We start from the raw sequence: 20,036 nt of genomic DNA, 5'->3' as shown, positions 1-20,036 counted from the left end.
TGTTTCTTTATGCAAATACAAGCAGATATTCTTTCCCTTGCCTTTCACTTCCCCATGTGCCCTGGAGAGCTCTTTGTTTCACTAAAGGGAGTCTCCTCATTCTTGTTTACTGTTGCTTTGTATTTCATTGCGTGGATGTACCAGCATTTATTTAACCATCCTCTGTGGATGGACACTGGCACTGTTTCTAATCTTTTTTTTATAGTTGGGATATAATTCACACACCATAAACTTCAGCCTTTTAAGTATGCAACTAAGTGGTTTTAAATATGTTTCCAAGCTTCTGGTCTACAAATAGTGGTCCAGTGAGTAAACTTGTACATACATTCTTCAGAACATGGTACAAGTAAGAAATTAAAATCCTTAGAAGTAGGATTTTGGGATCAAAGGGAATGCATTTGAATTTCGATAGGAGTTGTCAGTTGCCCTGCATCGGAATTATACCCTTGTGCACTCCTGAGTATGAGAGGGCTTGTTTCTCTATAGTTATGCTCAAAGTGGCTATGCCTTTTTATAAAGCAATCTTAATTTTTAAGAAATGTGTGATGTTCATGAACTACCAGTTTAATCTAATAATCATTCCTGATTGACTTCACCAAGGCAAATATGACCAAAGGTTCTTTTTAAGTTGATAAATAGTGCTATTTATAATTGATCTCATTAGTTAATCAGTAGAGTTACAGGTTGTGAATGTTGATGTATAGAGCAGATTTCATCTGTGTGGCCTTAAGTTGAGTGATTTCCTGACCCCATTCTCTCCTGTCATAGAGATATAACAATGCTCACAGTATTAAAATTAAAATTCCCAGTGGAAAAAGACCACTTATATTCTCTTGCTGTATGGTAGGAACATTCTTGTAGAATTTTATCCTTTCAGATACCTGCACCCCAGTGTTCATAGCAGCACTATTTACAATAACAAGACATGGAAGCAACTTAAGTGTCCATCAACAGATGAATGGATAAAGAAAATGTGGTGTATATATATATACATATATATATATATATATATGTATATATATATATATATATACACATATACACACACACAATGGATTATTACTTAGCTATAAGAAAAGAATGAAATAATGCCATTTGCAGCAACACGGATGGACCTAGTAATTGTCATACTAAGTGAAGTCAGACAGAGAAAGACAAACATCATATGATATCACTTAGATGTGGAATCTTAAAAAAATAATATAAATGAACTTATTTACAAGTAGAAATAGACTCACAGTCATAGAAAACAAACTTATGGTTACCAAAGGGGAAAGGGAGGAGGAGGGATAAATTTGGAATTTGAGATTAACAGATACAGACTACTATATATATAAAAAAGAATTTTATCCTCTTGATACAGCCTTCCAGGTTATAATGTTTTCTGTCTGTCTGATGCACTGGACCTCAACTGAGCTGAGAAGTGGTGGTTTTTATAATCATTTTACTGAAGTATTTATTATAAGTGGAATTTCAGCCTCCAGTGGTGCTTGTTCATCTTTGGGACAGGTCTCTTGATGTTTAATCTGGTCAAGGTGGAATATGTAATTCCTAATAGAAATCTGTACCTTTGTGTTCCCTCTTATATGCAGATTAGCTTTATGGACTCTCCTGAAGAGATTTTAAGGTGGTATTTGTAAGGTGGAGCCATCTCAAGGTCTGAGATATCATGTGCATTTTAATTGTTCAAGCCTTTAACATTTTTTTAAACATTAAAACTTTTTTGGGGGCGTGTAAGTTTTCTGTCTGTAGAAAGGACTGGTAAAAGATTCATAGGAAAATGCAGGCTTTCCTGAGCCTGAAGTGGAAATTGAGGTATAGGTTTTGTTTAAGTTCGTGATGGAGTGCATAAATGTGCAAGTATAGGCATGAAAACATCATTAGTTCTTTCTGTGTCCCAAATAATGGCTAATGTGGAAAACAGATAAACCTCTTAACCAATGATTTATATAAACCAATGATTTGTGTTAGTATTATAGGTCCTTTGTAAAGGAAAACTCTTCATAGTTTAACTGGTAAGCCAGTCTTACCATTACAGATGAGAAAGTACCTTTTAGACAAAGCAGAAAGCTTTAATTATATAAACAGACTAGAATTTTTCATAAGAGTAAGGTTTACTCTTTTGCCTCTCTTAGGTCAACTGGTTGCTATTTTTCTATTCCATTTTTTCTTTATTCACTTTGGATAATTATACAAAAGATCCAGAAAGGACTTGAGTTCTGCCTGAAGGGGTATTTGCTCTGGACTCTACTCTGTGATGGGTTAGTGTGAGAAGGCTGCCCGGAGATGCGAGAGGATGATTCTCAGGGCCACCATGTCTGGTTGAGCAGGTTGTTCACTGCATAAAGACGGTGCCCATTGGGACAGGTTGGGGCTAAAATCCAGTTTGTGTTCTCCAAGTCATGCTGTAGGGAGTAGGGGGGCATCAACCCAGGGTAAGGCACACCATTTTCTAATTTTTATAAAAGTGCCTTAGTGGCTGTCAACAGCGTGAATAACGCATTGCAGTTTTATTTGTTTCTGCCTTTTCTGTTTTTTTTCTTTCAGAAAATTTCTATAGTATATAGATGATTTCTATGTGTATGTGTGTCTGTGTACACAAACATATATATATATATATATATATATATATATATATATATATATATATATATGCTATTTATATGCCACGTACACACACACACATATCACATATGCTTGAATATAAGGTTAGATATTCTTTGAAAAAATCCCTCATAAGGAGGGTGTCATCTTGTATGTATTTGGTTCCTTATAAAGTACTTTATAATGCGGGGTCCTCTCTTAGTTACCTTGTTTGAACAGCACGGGTACTATTTGGAAGACATAGTAGCTTGAAATGGCCTCAGACAACACTAGTTGTGGGTGCTTGAAAAGATTTCTTTATCAAATTGGAAAAGAAAAGAAGCAAAGATATTCAAGATACATTTAGTAATTATTCTAGGGATGAAAGATCACTTTTAAAAAGTAATGTGTAAGTGGATATGATCTCAAATAAATATATACAGGATGAATAAATTCTCCAAATACCCTGACGTTATGTAAATGGATACTTGTGGCTTGGTTGGAGAGTTTCAGTGATAGTAAGGATTCGAAAACTGCTGTGTCTCAAGCAGATTAAACAGACAGGAAGATTTGTTCTGGAAAACTGATTGGATAACTCAATTTGAGTTTGATTGGATAACTCAAAAGGTGACTCTAGTGCTGAAGAAAAAGACCCTGATGTTAAAGATACACGTCAAGAGTGAAGCAAATTGCTTCCTGAAATGTGAGAGTGAATAAAATGATTATGTCTAAGTTAATGTTTTATATGATGTATAATTTAAATGCATGTAATTAAGTTAATACATTTTATAATTGACTTTTGAATAATTTCTCTCTGGAAAAGTTTCTACATTCAAGTTGGCTAAATTTTGGAGGGTAGTCTCTTATGGGAAAAAATAAGGGATTGTCTTACGTTTTGGGTCCGTTTATATTCAGTCACCTGTAATCATTATTATTTTTAAACAGAAACTGAGGCTTCTTGAAGAGCTTGAAGACACTTGGCTTCCTTATCTGACCCCCAAAGATGATGAATTCTATCAGCAGGTAAGGTCTTTTAATATTTGTCAATTTGCACTGGTTTCTTCCTGCTCTACCTTATTTTACCTGTGAAGTCCACTGTGGTCTAGAGAGGTTAAATGAGAGGTGAAATGGTCTGAGTTGGTCATCCAGTGTCTCCTCACCCCCAGAATATATAAATTCCTGCACAATCTGCTTTCTGCTCTGAACTTAGTGCTTTAGCATAGTCGACTGTCTTTTCTTCCCCAAGCATTCTGAGTTCTTCCTCACTCCTTGCCTCCTCTCCTTCTGTTTCTTCTGCATAGAATATTCTTTTGCCCCTTATCCTGTTGCCAGATGACTAATTTTTCAAGACTTCACTTAAACATCGCCTCCTTTGTGAAAGTTTCTTTACTTACCTTACCTACTAATAGAATTGATTGCACTCTCCGCTATGCTCCTTGTACCTTATAAATAACTTGATTGTACCTATCACATTGTATTGCAGTTGTGCGATTCTGTGTCTCTCCCCCTGAATTAGTCAGCACTCTTTCAATTACAAGTGACAAAATCACAAACAAATTCACTGTGACTAAAAAGGGAATTTATTGGCTTACTTAACTTAGATGTCAAGGAGTACATGGCCGAATCCAGTTTCTCTAAAGATGTCATCTGATCACTGTTTTTCTGTTTCTTGGCTCGGCTTTTTTCTGTGTGGCTTCATGCTAGATAGGCTCTCCCCTGATAGTACAGGAGGACTCTGACAGCCCAGGGGGTATGTGGTCTCAAGCACATAGGATCTTAGAAGAAGGCGGTGATTTCTTTTTTCCTGGTCTGTCTGATTCCCCCAGTAATGGTCTCGTTGACCTGGTTAGAGGCATGCGCCTATCCCTGAATCGGTCATTGTGTTCAGGGGAGCGAGATGCTCCTGTTTGCCTGGCCTAGTTTCTGCACCCACTCTTGGCGTAGGGTTGGAGTATGACCATTCCCACTCACATTGCATGGAGTGTGAGTCAGAGGTGGATGGTTTTCCCAAAGGAAAATTGGAGCCCCGTTCCAAAGAAGGAAAGAAAGGCATGCTGAGCAGTAAAAATAGTACCTTTTCATCTCTTCTTTCCTACTAGAATGTTAGCTCTTGGGGTATAAGAATTGGGCCACATCAGCTTGGTTTCTCCAGCACCTAGCATATGCTTGTCATGCATATAGCTGATTCTCAGTAACCATGGAAAGAAGAGAGGAAAGAATGAGTTTACCCATCTAGAATCCCAGGTCTCCCGTGCATTCTCAGTTCCAGGACATCATCTGTCATCTCCATTGTCATTAGAACTTCAATGCCTTTCACCTGGTCAGCCCTTTTATGGTTTGCTCTAGTTTTCTTTGCCCCTCTTTCTTAATCCTTAAAGCTGTAGTATACTTTTTTTTTTTTTTTTTTTAAACCAAAACATAAATCCAAGCATGTCAGCCTTCTGCTTCAAATCCCACAGTGGCTGTCTGTTGCCCGGCTCCTGCATTTCCAGCCTTGTCTTCCCCATTTTTTTTACCTTTTTACCCACACTGGGTTTTGGCAGTAGCTCAGACTAGCTGTGCAGTTTTATATTTTGGGTCTTCCTGCTACATCCTTTCCATCTTCCTTCCTTCGTGAACTTCTGTGTTACCTGTTATTAGTAACAGCTCACGTGTCGTCTCCTGTAGGATGCTTCCCTGACACGTCTATAGCCCAGAGGTTGTCTCTGCTCCCTCTTGTGTGCACTTGTAGTACTTCATGTGTACCTTAATTATCTCAGGTTATTGTAATGATTTCTTTATATGCTCCTTTCCCTCATTCTCTGTACTGTATATAGGGCCTGGCACCTAGTAGGTATTTAATTAGTTTGCTTGAATGGATGAATGAATTAATGTATGCATTAGCTCATTTAAAAAGCAAGACATATAATAATATCTGGTGTGATTTTAATTTTGTTTTACACACAAATACTCCTCCCCAGGGAGGTGGCCTCTAGAACAATCTGGGGGACTGATACAGAAATGTTATATCCCAGACTGGTAGACTTTTCTCTTTTGAGCTTTTCTAGTTTTCCAAATTATCTAAATGAACATGTATTCTTTTGTAATCAGGAAAAAATTAATTTTAAAATGTATCCTTAAAACAGGTAAACCCCCCAAATGTAATCAGTTCTTAAATCCTTGCTAATATTTTCATAGATAGGAGCTTTCTGGTACATGATAATGCACATTATTATAAAGCAACTTCTGAGCCTTTTTAGCTTTTGTATGGTGAAAGTAGTGCATGAAGAATTAAACACCAAGGAGCCCAGGTGCTGTGAGCCAGCCATACGCTGAGCCACAAAAGGAGACTCCAAGGCAAACAGAACAACTATCAAGGCTTCACTTTTTAAAAAAATTTTGAATCTTATTTTATTTATTTTTTTATACAGCAGGTTCTTAATTAGTTATCCATTTTATACATATTAATGTGTATATGTCAATCCCAATGTCCCAATTCATCCCACCATCACCACCGCCCCGCCACTTCCCCCCTTGGTGTCCATACGTTTGTTCTCTACATCTGTGTCTCTGCTTCTGCCTTGCAAACCAGTTCATCTGTACAGTTTTTCTAGGTTCCACATATATGCGTTAATATACATTTGTTTTTCTCTTTCTGACTTATTTCACTCTGTATGACAGTCTCTAGGTCCATCCACATCTCTACAAATGACCCAATTCCATTCCTTTTTGTGGCTGAGTAATATTCCATTGTATATATGTACCACATCTTCTTTATCCATTCATCTGTCAATGGGCATTTAGGTTGCTTCCATGACCTGGCTATTGTAAATAGTGCTGCAATGAACATTGTGATACATGACTCTTTTTGAATTATGGTTTTCTCAGGATATGCCCAGTAGTGGGATTGCTGGGTCATATGGTAATTCTATTTTTAGTTTTTTAAGGAACCTCCATACTGTTCTCCATAGTGGCTGTATGAATTTACATTCCCACCAACAGTGCAAGAGGGTTCCCTTTTCTCCACACCCTCTCCAGCATTTGCTGTTTGTAGATTTTCTGATGATGCCCATTCTGACTGGTGTGAGGTGATACCTCATTGTAGTTTTGATTTGCATTTCTCTAATAATTCGTGATGTTGAGCAGCTTTTCATGTGTGTCTTGGCCATCTGTATGTCTTCTTTGGAGAAATGTCTATTTAGGTCTTCTGCCCATTTTTTGATTGAGTTGTTTGTTTTTTTAATATTGAGCTCCATGAGCTGTTTATACATTTTGGAGATTAATCCTTTGTCCATTGATTCGTTTGCCAATATTTTCTCCCACTCTGAGGGTTGTTTTTTCGTCGTTTGTAGTTTCCTTTGCTTTGCAAAAGCTTTTAAGTTTCATTAGGTCCCATTTGTTTATTTTTGTTTTTATTTCCATTACTCTAGGAGGTGGATCAAAAAAGATCTTGCTGTGATTTATGCCAAAGAGTGTTCTTCCTGTGTTTTCCTCTAAGAGTTTTATAGTGTCCAGTCTTACATTTAGGTCTCTAATCCATTCTGAGTTTATTTTCAAGGCTTCACTTTTATCTTGCTAATAAGACCCACAACAAACCTGATACCAATATCTAATCACTTTAAGTGCACCTTATAATAAGGGAGTGCTTCAACCAAACCTTTGTAAAGTAAATCTGTTCTCTTAAAAGATGAAGTAAAAATACTTTTTAATGACATGAATAAATTAAAAGTTTAGACCTGACATTGGGTCCCTTAAACAGGTCCTAGCCGCAGGAATGCCAACCCAGCTGCCAGTCATAAAAACAAGACTTTTTGCAGGGTCCATATTGGGTCTGTTTATTGACCCTTACGAGGTGCCAGGGACTGTGCTGTGTTGGATGAAGGCTGTCACATTTCATCCTCACAGCAGCCTCATTCATTCATTCCACAAATATATATTCAGCAGCTACTCTTCTTCGGGCTCAGGGTGTTTAAGGTAGATACTGTCATTCCTATTTTACAAATCTGGCAGAGCTTGAGTTCAAGCCCATATTTTTTGACTCTGAAGACCCAGGCTCTTTCTCCTATATACCGCATGCTTCCCAGTATACCGTGCTCAAATTCACAGTGCCTTCAGAGAAGTTTTTTGGTTTCTTCTGATAAGGTCGTAGAGAAAACCAATGAAAGAAAACAACAACAGCAACAAACTCAAAGCAGAAGAGCAGAGAGGACCTCTGTTGGTTTACTATAGAGCACAAGGAAATGAATTACATAGAAAACAACCTCTGGATTCCAGATACAGGAGTGCTACCCCTCTTATCCTGAGACAGTGCCCCCCTCCTCAGCATTCCCCGTTTTGTGCTTTCCATCTGCCAGCTTGTCCTCACTGCTTTATATGTATTTGCTCATTCAAATCTTATCACAACCCTCTGAGGCAGGTTGTTTTTAAAACTCCGTTTTAGAGATGAGGCCCAGAGGCACTGAGAGGTTTAAAACTTTGTTCAAGATTTATAAGCACGAAGCGTCAAAGGCCAGGATCGAGGCTGTCTGGGTCCTGGGTCTGACTCCTAAGCGCTGTCCTACTGTATCTCTTGGTGCTTCTGGAATTGCTTTGATTTTATCCCGATGATCCCAAACCTCTGTGTCCATCCCTTTTCGTTCTTGTGACCTGTGGGGCTCCAATTCCAGCTGCCTGCTGGGTGGCTCTACCCAAAAGTCTTGCAGAGACATCTAACTCAACGTGATCCATATGCATTCATTACTTACTTAATTCAGCAAATGTATTTAGCTCTCCCACTCTGTGCCAGGTAATGTTCTAGACATTAGAGATGAAGTTGTGAAAACCGACAAAAGATTCTTGCCTTCTTTGGGCTTATTTCTTGTGGAGTCTGGTAGGGTTGGGGGGTGGGAGGTAGGGAGGAGAGATTAAAGAAATAACTGAAAGATAAATATCGGAAGGGAAGACTGGTATGGAGATAAGTAAAGGAGGTAAGGGGGGTAGAGACTATAGGTGGGGGATTGCAACTGGGGCGGTCACAGAAGGTCTTCCTACAGTGACATTTGAATGAAGACCTTATGGAGGTGTGGGAGCAAGCCATGTAGATACTTGCGGGAAGAATGTTCTGGACAGAGGGAACAGCAAAGCCTCTAAGATATGTTTGAGGGCAAGCAGCTGAGGCTGACACATCTGGAGGGAAGTGAGAGAGCTGGGGAGAGTAGAAGGAGATGAGATCGGAGAGCAGTGGCCCAACTCTACAGGAGCTTGCCGTCTACAGTGAGGACACTGGCTGTGACTGAGTGAGAGGAGAAGACGTGACAGGGTTTGGAGCACAAGTGCGACAGGATATGACTTACATTTTACAGGGATCCTGCCTTCCATTCATTCCCTTCTCTACTGACATCCCTGTTGTCCAGTTGTTCAGATCGGACCCTGGCTGTCCTCAGCTTCTCTCCATGGCTTCCCTAAGCCCTAAGTGGTTTCTTCTTTTCCAGTCCCACCGACACTGTATGAAATCAGGTCCTCATCTGTCATCTTCCACAAGCACAGTTTTAAGAGTCTCCTAGTTGGTGTTCCTTGTGCCCGCCCCAATGCCATCAGAATTGTGTTCCGATAAATATGGCAGACTTGTCACTCCTTGCTTTGTAAGTTTTGTTGGGTCTCTCTTGCCTCTGAGGTCAAGTTCAAACTCCTCTGCATACCCTACAAGGCCATTGACTGTATGGCCCCAAACAACCTCCCTGGTCTAGTCTCCACCCCATTGCCTGACATAGTGTCCAGCCTCAAACTCCTGTCATACAGAGTTTCTCACTGCACCTTGGCTTTGCTGTGCCTGTCATCCTTTCATGCCCTTGTACCTGTTGTCCCCTGGGTCTAGAGTACCCACATCCCCTTTTCTGTCTGGTGAGTATCTACTCATCCTTAAAGACTTTGTTTAAATACAGTCCCTTCTGTGATGATACCAGGAAGTCCCACTTGTGTAACTTTCAGAATATATTAAAAATTGGAACGCTTCTCACTACCTCTGCCGTGTGCACCGTGGCCAAAGCTACCACCATCTCTTTCTCAAATGGTTGCCATGCCTAACTTCTTCTCCTGCTCCCACCTCCAGACTGTTTTAACATAGCATCAGTAGTAGTGTTCTTCTTAAAACATATATCAGCTCACTAGACTTGCTCAAAGCCCTTCAGTGGCTTCCCTTCTTTGCAGAGTAAAAGCCTAGGCCCTGACAGTCACTTACAAAGCAGGGCAAGATCTGGCTCCTGACTGCTTCTCTTCTCTCATTTCCTGCTTCTCCCCACCTCCTCCTCTTCCCACTCTGGCATTCTTGTTCTTCCTGGAATCAACCAAGCACACTCTTGCCCCAAGGCCTTTGCACTTAATGTTCCCTCAGCCTGGAACTCTCTTCCCCCCAGGTATCTGCAGGGCTTGTGTGCTCATTTCTTGCCTTTCTCAGCTCAGATGTCACCTCATCAGAGGCCTTCTCTGCCCATCCTGTGTAAAATAGCGACAATCACCCCTGGCACTCCTATCTTACTTACTTGGGTTTGTTTTTCTCCATAGCACATATCACAATCTAAAATACATCAATACACAGTAATACAACAATACACAATCTAAAATATAAAATAAATATATTTCATTAAACAAATAAGTAAATACTAAATAAATAAGTAAAATTCTATATATATATATATATATATATATATATATATATATATATATATATATCTATGTATAGAATGAACTATGTATACTATATACTTTTACTATATATATAAATATGAGCTCCCAGAGAGCATACAGAAGTTTTGCTTTCTCTGTATTCCCAGCACCTTGTGCTTTGCAAATAATATGTGCTCGATAAATATGTATTCAATAAATGGGAATTATCCAGACTCCCTTCCTAATAATTTATTCCCTGCTCCCATAGTAGTATGTTCATACTTCTGTTGTGAGAAGTCTTAAATCTCTAACTCTTGGTCCCTATTTCTGTTTCTACTGTTAAACTATGAGATGCTATGGAACAGGACCTAACTTGTTTTCATCATTATACTTACGGCACTTATACAGTGTTTGGTACAAATGGATATTCCATAAATTTTCCATAAACAAAAAATGAACTACTGAATGAACGAGTGACCACACATTTTGTGTCACTTTGTAGCACATGACACGTGATCACGAGACTCCTTGTGAGAGTTGTAGCAAGGCCTGGGCTGTGACTTGGGAAGAGTGCCTGGTTCTTTTGGGAGGCAGCTCAGCATCTTGCAGCTGGGGACTAGGCCAAATAAGTGTCTAGCCTATTTGTCTTGGGATGGCTGCCAAGTCATAAGCAATTTACAATGAAAATTATATAGAAAATATGATGACTGATATAGTGCGAATTTCTATAGAGTGCAAAATATAAAGTATGTTAACCAGCAAAATCTGTTAACAGCCAGATTAGAAATATACTCCCATGAAATCAGAGTATCCTAGCACTTACATAAAGTGCATTTCTTGGGTCACTTGAAGATTTTAAATTTTATTTCACTCTGAAAGGTTGAGTTCCATTGGGCTTCATTTAGGTGAGTCTCCTGTAAACTGGTATCTTATTCATTTAATGCCATGTCTGGCTTCTCCATATGATGAAATTGTTTCAGAACCATCCCTTGATACGAGAGGAGGAGGTAGAATTTTTATATAATGGTTTAAACTAGGTAGAAAATAAAGCTTATTCTCCAGAGAAGCTAACATTCTTTATCTTTTAGCCATTGATAAAGACTTGGCATGTTGGCAATTTATATCTAAAATACCATTCCAATTTACAAAACAGAAATAGACTCACAGACATAGAAAACAAACTTATGGTTACCAAAGTGGGAAGTGGGTGGGGGAGGGATAAATTAGGAGTTTGGGATTAACAGATACACACCACTATATATAAAAGAGATAAACAGCAAGGACCTACTATATAACACAGGGAACTATATTCAATATCTTGTAATAACCTATAATGGAAAATAATCTGAAAAAGAATATATACATATATATGTATAAGTGAATTCACTTTGCTGTGTACCTGAAACTAACACAACATTGTAAATCAGCTCTACTTCAATTAAAAAATATACCTTTCCAAATACTTACTAAACTATATAATCGTCATTTATGTCATAGAATCTTTTGTAGAGCTCAAGAAATACATTATGTGACCAGACAACTACTAATATAATTAAATGACTGTATACTCCCTGGAAAAACTTTAATGGGATTAAACAAAAAAAAATTCTAACATATTTGAAAATGTACCAACAGCTGTTCCAAATTATCATGTGATATCTGATGTTCTACCTGTACCTGTCCAAAATGGAAAGTGAACTTATTTGTTTGACAGGGTGAACTGATATTATTTAATGTTCATTTCTTTTCCAGAGTTACCTGTTGTTGTCTTTAAAGAAAAATTTAACAAATACCACATGGCACTTTTATGTGCCAGGCACTAATCTAATAACTTTATATACAATAAAGGGCATTTAGGCTTGGGGATTTTCTCTCTTGCATTTTTTGGATATTATGACAAAATTATCCAGTTATTGTTATTGGTGTTCCCTGTGGTAAAATCAAAATTTCCTAGAGCATTGAGCAACATTCCAAGTCACATTTAGACAGTAGCAGAAGTTATCTTGAAATTTTTTTAAAATTTAGAGTCATCAGAAAGAATATCTTGGCACATACGAGAGATGTCGTGAAATTAAGAATTTTCTAATGTAACATCTTTTCTGATTTAAAAAGTATTCTACATTTATTTTGGAAAATTTGAAAATTATACAGATGTCTAAAGAAGAAAACTAAAATTACACCCAAGTGCATTACCCAGAGATAACCACCAGAAACTTTTGGCAGTATTTTTTTTCCAAATCTTCTTTTCTATGAGTATTTACATATATACTTTGTTTTTTCTTTTTATGAAACTACGACCCTATTGTCTAAGTATCTTGTTACTGATTTCTTGTATAGCAGTATTTTGTTACTTAACGTTTTTCATAAAACATATAAAAATTCCTCTAAAATATGTTATGTTAGTATTTCATCACATGAATGTACCATTTTCCTCTCTTTGGGCATTTTGGTGGTTTTCAGTTTTTAATTATTATAGATAACAGTATGGTGAATATCCTTATAGTCTTGGTACATTTCTCTAATTATTTCCCTATGACAAATTCTTGGAAGTAGAATAACTAGATGAAAAGATATGAACATGTTTAGGTTCTGATAGATCTTGTCCAATTGGCCTTAAGCAAGGTTGTAATAATTTGCCTTCCTAATTGCAGACTATCAGAGTATTTGATTTTGTTCTCAGCAACAATGTGTATTAACATGATAAAATTTTGTTTTTTGCAAACTTGATAGGTAAAACTAAACTAAATGTAATATAATACAAATATAATATTAATTTGTGTTTTTTCTGACCTGGTGCAGTTAAGTTTTTTTTTTTCTGTATTTAATTGAGAGCCTTCTCAATTTATGTGATTTTTTCTGTTGATATAAATCTATATATTTACATCAAAGAAATCAGGAAACACTAAAAATCAAGGCTGATTTTTTTTTTTCCCCCAGAGAGCCAATTGCTAAAGATTTGGGCACTACTGTATATGCTCAAAATTTGTTACTGGCGGGAGTATATGATCAAAAACATTTGGACGGGAGAAAAGATCCTTCCTATACTGGAATAGGCTGGAAGGAGAAAGCAGATTTAAGTTCAGATAAGATTGTAAATTTGATAATAGGTAGATGACTGAGTTTCAGGGGGTCTCGCAGGGGTGAAGGAGGGACACTTAAGTGAAAATATAAAACGAATCACTAGCTAAGAATGTGTGCCGATCATTAGGGCTGTTTGCCAAATGGTTCTCAATTCCTCCCCTGTCACCCAGCTTTTGGGTCCCAAAGTAGAATTACAGTTCTGGGCCCTCTCATATTGGATGAAACACGTGACTGTTTCTGTCCAGTGAGAAATGATAGCCGTCACTTCTAGCCTGGAGTGTTTCATTGCCATTGCCAGGCCCTCCAGCACACTCTTTTTCCGTTTGCATTGTAACCATCTGGTGGCTGCTTGGACCCCTGCGTTACTACTTTAATGGGTAGTGACTCTCTGCCAACCCACAAATAATATGTGAAGTGAACAAGAAATATTGTTGGGTGAAGCCACTGAGATTTGAGGGTTGCTACTACAGCATTGTCTAGCCTATTCTGCCTGATCCAGAATGCAAGAAATAGTAGAAAGGATGCAGTAAGTTTGAGGAAGTACAAAGAAGAGAAATGAATTAGTCAAGTCTGAATGTGGGAAAATGACTTTACTAGGAAAGCATAGTAGGACTGCCCTGCTTCTCAGAGTGCCTGTGTGAGGTGTGTGATCATAAAGTGACAAAAAGCAGAGTTAGGTGGCACCACTATCAACTGTCACTGAGACCACCAGGGATCCATTTAGGATTTCTGGTTTCTATACCTCTTTCATCCCAGTAGAACAACAGAGACAGAAATATACTTTCTGTTTACACAACTCATGAAGAGTGCAATGTAATCTAGTAGCAAGAGACAGAGCATTCTGGAGCCATGAGCAGTAACTCTAATTTTGTCGCTAAACTGGCGATTCTCGGAGCAGGTCCCTGAGGCCTCAGTATACTTGAAGGCACATCTAACTAGCAGCAGTGATTAAAAGGAAATTTCTCCGTACTTTCTTAACAATTCCAGTGTTCTTTAAATAATCCTTAGTATGAAATATTAAAGAAAAGTAAGATAATTCCCAAGAACTTGGTTTTGAAACACACTCCCTCTGGGACTGAGAGAGGAAGAAGCCTGGAAATAATACAGACACATATACATACACTCTTGCTGCTATTGTTCAGTACAGACTGGGCCTGGAGACTAGCGAAGATATATTTAATACAGGGGAATTATAACTCTAAGGACCTGGGAAATTCACATAACCATATGAGTATCACATGTAAATACCTTAACATTAAAAACAACACTCTAAAAATAAAACAATAATAATGACATGGGAAAGTATTCAAAAAAAATTTTTTTCACTGATAACTCATGTCCCTCTCACCTCTGACCACATCTGCTTCTTTTCCTATCGGCCTCAAGGGCCCAGCAGTTCAGTAATTCATCTTCAAGGCAGGCTTTCCCCCGCAACTCCATACCTGGCAGGTCCTTCGCATCCTCTTGGTCACTTTCCCAAAGAAACCTTCCCTGAATTTCCAGCCTCAAATAGTTATCCCCCTGCTCAAGACAGTCAAGGACTTCGCTCCTGTAGTTAATCACCGTCTCTTCTGTACCATCAACCTCTTCTTCTGATATCATTCCCATGAGTATGCTGGCAAACCCTAGAGTACCCTTCTGTCTTCCATTGTTAAAGATCGTCCCTTGGTCTAGCGTTCCCTTGCATCAACAGCTCCATTTTTCTCTTCCCTTTCATAGCAAAACCATGCCAACAGACATATAAATGCCATCTCCACCGCCTCCTCTTTCGTTCCATCATCAGCTGACTACCATCCAACTCTCATCCCCCTCACTCAGCTGAAGTTGTCCTTGTCATTGTCATCAGTGATTTCCGTGCTGCCCAATCTAGTGGATAATTTCTGTCCCCATCTCACTTGGCTTCTCAGGGGCAGCTGACATAGTTGACTCCTCCATCTTTCTTGAGGTGCTCCTCTCCATTGGCTTCTGCGATAATACACTCTCCTGGTTTTCTACCTCAAAGGTTTCCTCTGTTGAGCCTTCCTCTGTGACTCAGAAAATGGCTTTGGGTTCGCTTCTGTGCTTGTGCTGTTCCCCTAGGAGATCTCAGCCATTCCCAGGTCTTAAATATCAACTGTGTGCTGTGCTGACAGCTCCCACCTTGATTTCCCTAGCCCCACTGTCTCCTCTGGGCTCCAGATGAATCTATCCAGTTGCCTCCTCATCTCCATCTGAAGATTTCATTGCCATCTTAATGGCTACAGCTTCAAAATGGAGCTCCTCATTCCTTCCTATTCTTCTCCCTGTTTTGTTTTGCCCCAGTCTTTCTTATTTTAAAAAATAGTAGGGCTTCCCTGGTGACACAGTGGTTAAGAACCCACCTGCCAATGCAGGGGACACGGGTTCAAGCCCTGGTCCAGGAAGATCCCACATGCCATGGACCAACTAAGCCCGTGCGCCACAACTATTGAGCCTGAGTGCCACAACTGCTGAAGCCCGTGCTCCTAGAGCCCGTGCTGCACAACAAGAGGAGCCACCACAATGAGAAGCCCTCGCACCGCAACAAAGAGTAGCCCCCGCTTGCCACAACTAGAGAAAGCCCGTGCACAGCAAGAAAGACCCAGTGCAACCAAAAATAAAAAATAGTAAATAAAATAAGTTAATTAAAAAAATAGTAAATTGCTTATTCAGTTATTAAGTCCAGAAATCTGGAAGTCATCCGTAATTTCTTTCCCTTCATCATCCCTCACATCTAATTCATAATGTGTCTATTTGCTCTGCCTATAAAATACGTATTTTAGCTGTCTGTTTATTTCTGTTTCTATTTCAGACCATCATCACTTTTCTCCTGGATGGTTGTAATAGCAGCTGATAGAATTTTCCACTTTGACATTTGCCTCTTTCCAATCCATGCCCAATATTTTAACTGAGTGATTTTTATAAAATGTAAATCAAATTGCTCTTTGCCCTTTGAAGTCCTCCATTGCACTGAATCTGGGGTCAAATCCAGATTCCTTACTTTGACCTCCCAGGCTCTGTGTGATCCAGCTCTGCCTTCTTCTTCATCCTGATTGCATGTCACTCTGCCTTTGGTTCTTTTGCTCTGGTAAAACTGGTCTTCTTTTTGTCTCTAGAATAGGCTGGTCTCCATCCTCAGTGCCTTTGTATTTTTTGGTCCCTTTTATTGGAAGGTCTTTCTCTAGTTCATCATGTGGCTGGTGCCTTCTTTTCCTGAAGAGCTCAGCCTAAACGCCAGCTCCAAGTGAGAGTTTCCTACTCTAATGACAGATTTCCCACTGGTTTGTTTCTGTCCCAGTACTTAACACAACTTGGGATTACTTTTCTTTATTTACCTGATTTGGTAGAAAGCTCTGTGAGGACAGGAACCTTATCTCTGTCTAGTGTTTGGTAGGTGCTCTATAGACATAGTTGAATGAAAAAAAAATGTATGGGAGAATAATGGTCTTGCCCTGTTTATCATATGAACGATTACTGAATGAAGATATAGAAGAAAAGTGTCAAAAATGGTAGGCAGCACAATACTAAAAAGGTACCAGTCAGATTACACTTTATAGGGGTAAATGTGAAATCCTGTGCCTTGGTTTTAAAAAAACTCAGTTTCACTGTGTAGAATCAGGGAACTCTGGCTTGATGCCAATTCACATGTTAGAGCCAGAAGTGGTACCTGAAAAGTCAATGAAGTCCTAAACTGCATCAGTAAATCCCTGTATTTCTGTATTAGAGGAGGGCATTATCTTATAGTACTCTCCTCCAGTGACACCAGTAGAATTATTACAACTTTCTAAATTGCAGTGGAATACCTCATTCATTCATTCATTCATCCATCCAGCATTTACGAAGTACATTCTGGGCACTAGTATTATAGCTGGGAACAAAATTATCACGGCTGTTGTGTTCATGGGACTCAGTGTCTAACTCGCAAAGTGAAGTGATTTCTCTTTCAGTGGAAGCGTTGAAGCAGAAACCAGTTCGTCATTTACTGAGAGGCCATGCAATCTTGTGGTTAAGAACTCATGCTCTGGAGCTCGACTCTGGGGCCCCAGGGCTTCAAATTCCAGTTCTCCTATTTCTCAGCTATGTGTGACTTTGGGCAAGTTTTTAGAATGTCTCTCTGCTTCAGTATTCTCATCTGTGAACTAGAGATAATAATAGTACCGCCACATAAAGTTGTAAGAAGTAAATGAGTTAGTGTGTATAAATCATTTCGAAGAGTACACAGCACTCAGTAAGCACTTAAAAAATAGGTATCAAGCAGTTAATGAATAATGTTGTGTTTTTTTGGAGGACCAAAGGCTGGAAGACAGGTTGAGGTTGGGGAGAAGTGGTCATAGCGGGAGCTGGGGAGACCAAAGACCAAATTATTATCATTTTGTTTATAATTGTTTGCAATTGTTCGAGCTTGGACTGAAAACTCCTGGCTGGAAGGTTGATGACATTTGTTTTATTTAGTTTTCTATTTTAGGCTAGAGAGGTATGAATCCTGTTTAGAAATACCCCCCGACAGTCCTTTTTTCTCCTAAAGCTTACAAAGAAACACATACTTTCGGAATTAGTAAAATTATAGCTATCCATAAATGCATATTTTGCTTCACTTTTGTTTTAGTGGCAGCTGAAATATCCTAAACTAATTCTCCGAGAAGCCGCCAGCGTCCCCGAGGAGCTCCATAAAGAGGTTCAAGAAGCCTTTCTCACGCTGCACAAGCATGGCTGCTTATTTCGGGACCTGGTGAGGATCCAAGGCAAAGATTTGCTCACTCCAGTCTCTCGCATCCTCATTGGTAACCCTGGCTGCACCTACAAGTACCTGAACACCAGGCTCTTTACGGTGCCCTGGCCAGTGAAAGGCTCTGACACAAAGTACCACGAGGCCGAAGTAGCTGCCGCCTGTCAAACCTTCCTCAAGCTCAACGACTACCTGCAGGTAGAGACCATCCAGGCTTTGGAAGAACTTGCTGCTAAGGAGAAAGCCAATATCGATGCCGTGCCAGTGTGTATAGGTCCGGATTTCCCCAGGGTTGGCATGGGGTCATCCTTTGACGGACAAGATGAGATAGACATGAAGAACCGAGCAGCCTACAACGTAACTTTGTTGAATTTCATGGATCCCGCGAAAATGCCATACCTGAAAGAGGAACCGTATTTTGGCATGGGGAAGATGGCCGTGAGCTGGCATCACGATGAAAATCTGGTGGACAGGTCAGCGGTGGCAGTGTACAGTTATAGCTGTGAAGGTACAGTCTGCTCTGTGAAGAAGCAGCCCCGAACGTAACATGGCCAGAGTTGCGCAGGCTCTGGAGATATATGTGGTCGTGTGTGTGTGTGTTTGTGTACATAGGTGTTGAGTGTCCTTCTAAGGTTTGCCACGCCCATATATCTACAGAATATGCCTCTTTCTCATCCAGCTGTGCTGTCTGGCTCATCGTTATACTGTGCTCAGATAGCATATTTTCATGCATAAGCACTACTGTCATTGTCTTTCCCAAGCCCAGGAGAGCAGCATCTTGGTTTCACGCAGCCAACTGCCTTTCTCTAAAGCTCAGGATGGATCGTACAGTTGCTATAATTAACTTGCTGCTAAAGGGCCGGGAAAACAAAAATCTGTCAAATCCTTCCAGATTCCCACAGGTGTACATTTCCAGCCTTGCCAAAATATTTTATTACGGTCGACATCACTGTCTTGAAGGGAGTGATTTGTCAAATGTAGACTTGTTCTTGGCTTCCTACAGTTTTCACTACTGCCCTTACTCTCCAGAAGCAGCTGAGGTGGGTTTTATAAGCCGACAGGCCTCTATTTTCAGGAAACTCTCCAGCCCCACCTCAGTTCTGCAGTTTTAGACCTGAGAGGGTTGCTGTGGCCAACTCGTTCTTGCAGTTTCTGAAATCTGGTGCCCTTGGAACAGAGATCACAGGCTACCTTTTTTATGGTCTGCCCAAATTTTCCTTCTTTGCTTGCTCAGGTTGTGTGTGTTTAAGGTCCCCATTGCTTTTCAGAATAGGGTTATAAAAAAGGTAGGTGAGCATATCAGAGACAGAGTGACCATTGCTGACCTTCTCTGCCTGATCATTTGGCAAAGGAGTACAAGAGGTAATATTGGCTCTTTTGCCTGTTTAATCTCTACCTGTTTATTAAAAGGTGCTTGGAAAAGCAGAGTTCTGTTGGGTTGGCCAAAAAGTTCGTTTGGGTTTTTCTGTAACATCTTGTGGAAAGACTCGAACGAACTTTTTGGCCAACCCAATAGATATCCCATCAGGGAATCAACTGGAACTTTTAAGGGTCACTGTTTTCTGAAAGCTAGTTTTTAATTGGATTTTGTTGTTATTTGACTCTTATTTACTAAAACGACTATTTTGGAAAAGGGATTTTAAATAAGAAACTCTCCTGGCTCTCTCTAAATATCTTACCATTTCCCAGTCTCAAAAACTCTCCTGGCTCTCTCTAAATATCTTACCATTTCCCAGTCTCAAAAATGTTTTCTAACTTTACCTATGTCTTCGGCCGGAAACAAGGAACTAGTTTAGCGGTTAGAAATTTCACCAGTTTCCCCGGCATCTCAAATAATGATGCTGACCCAAGAAAATTGCTTGAAGGGGATTTGATGCTGTCCTAATGGAAAGAACCGTGATCCTCTGATCTTTAATAAGGCCTTGCCAGGGATTTAAGAACTATCACATCCAAGAACTCTGATGTGAACGAACAATGGAGTTTGTTAGTTTCTTTTTTAAGGAGGCAACTCTCTGAAACCGAGGTGGTG

General features: G+C 39.5%; 1 protein-coding gene across 1 annotated transcript in view; it reads left to right on the top strand.

The window, feature by feature from the left end:
* The window catches only part of FTO (FTO alpha-ketoglutarate dependent dioxygenase), a 371,459-nt gene that overhangs the window by 93,433 nt on the left and 257,990 nt on the right, over nt 1-20,036 (top strand). The window contains exons 2-3 of the mRNA XM_068528237.1: nt 3,529-3,606; nt 17,888-18,515. Coding sequence (XP_068384338.1) covers nt 3,529-3,606; nt 17,888-18,515 — 706 coding nt within the window. The remainder of the gene's footprint in view (nt 1-3,528; nt 3,607-17,887; nt 18,516-20,036) is intronic.

This window comes from Eschrichtius robustus, chromosome 19, assembly GCF_028021215.1.
Source record: "Eschrichtius robustus isolate mEscRob2 chromosome 19, mEscRob2.pri, whole genome shotgun sequence".
In the NCBI taxonomy this organism is placed as follows: domain Eukaryota; kingdom Metazoa; phylum Chordata; class Mammalia; order Artiodactyla; family Eschrichtiidae; genus Eschrichtius; species Eschrichtius robustus.
This window is presented reverse-complemented; position numbering and strand designations above follow the sequence as displayed.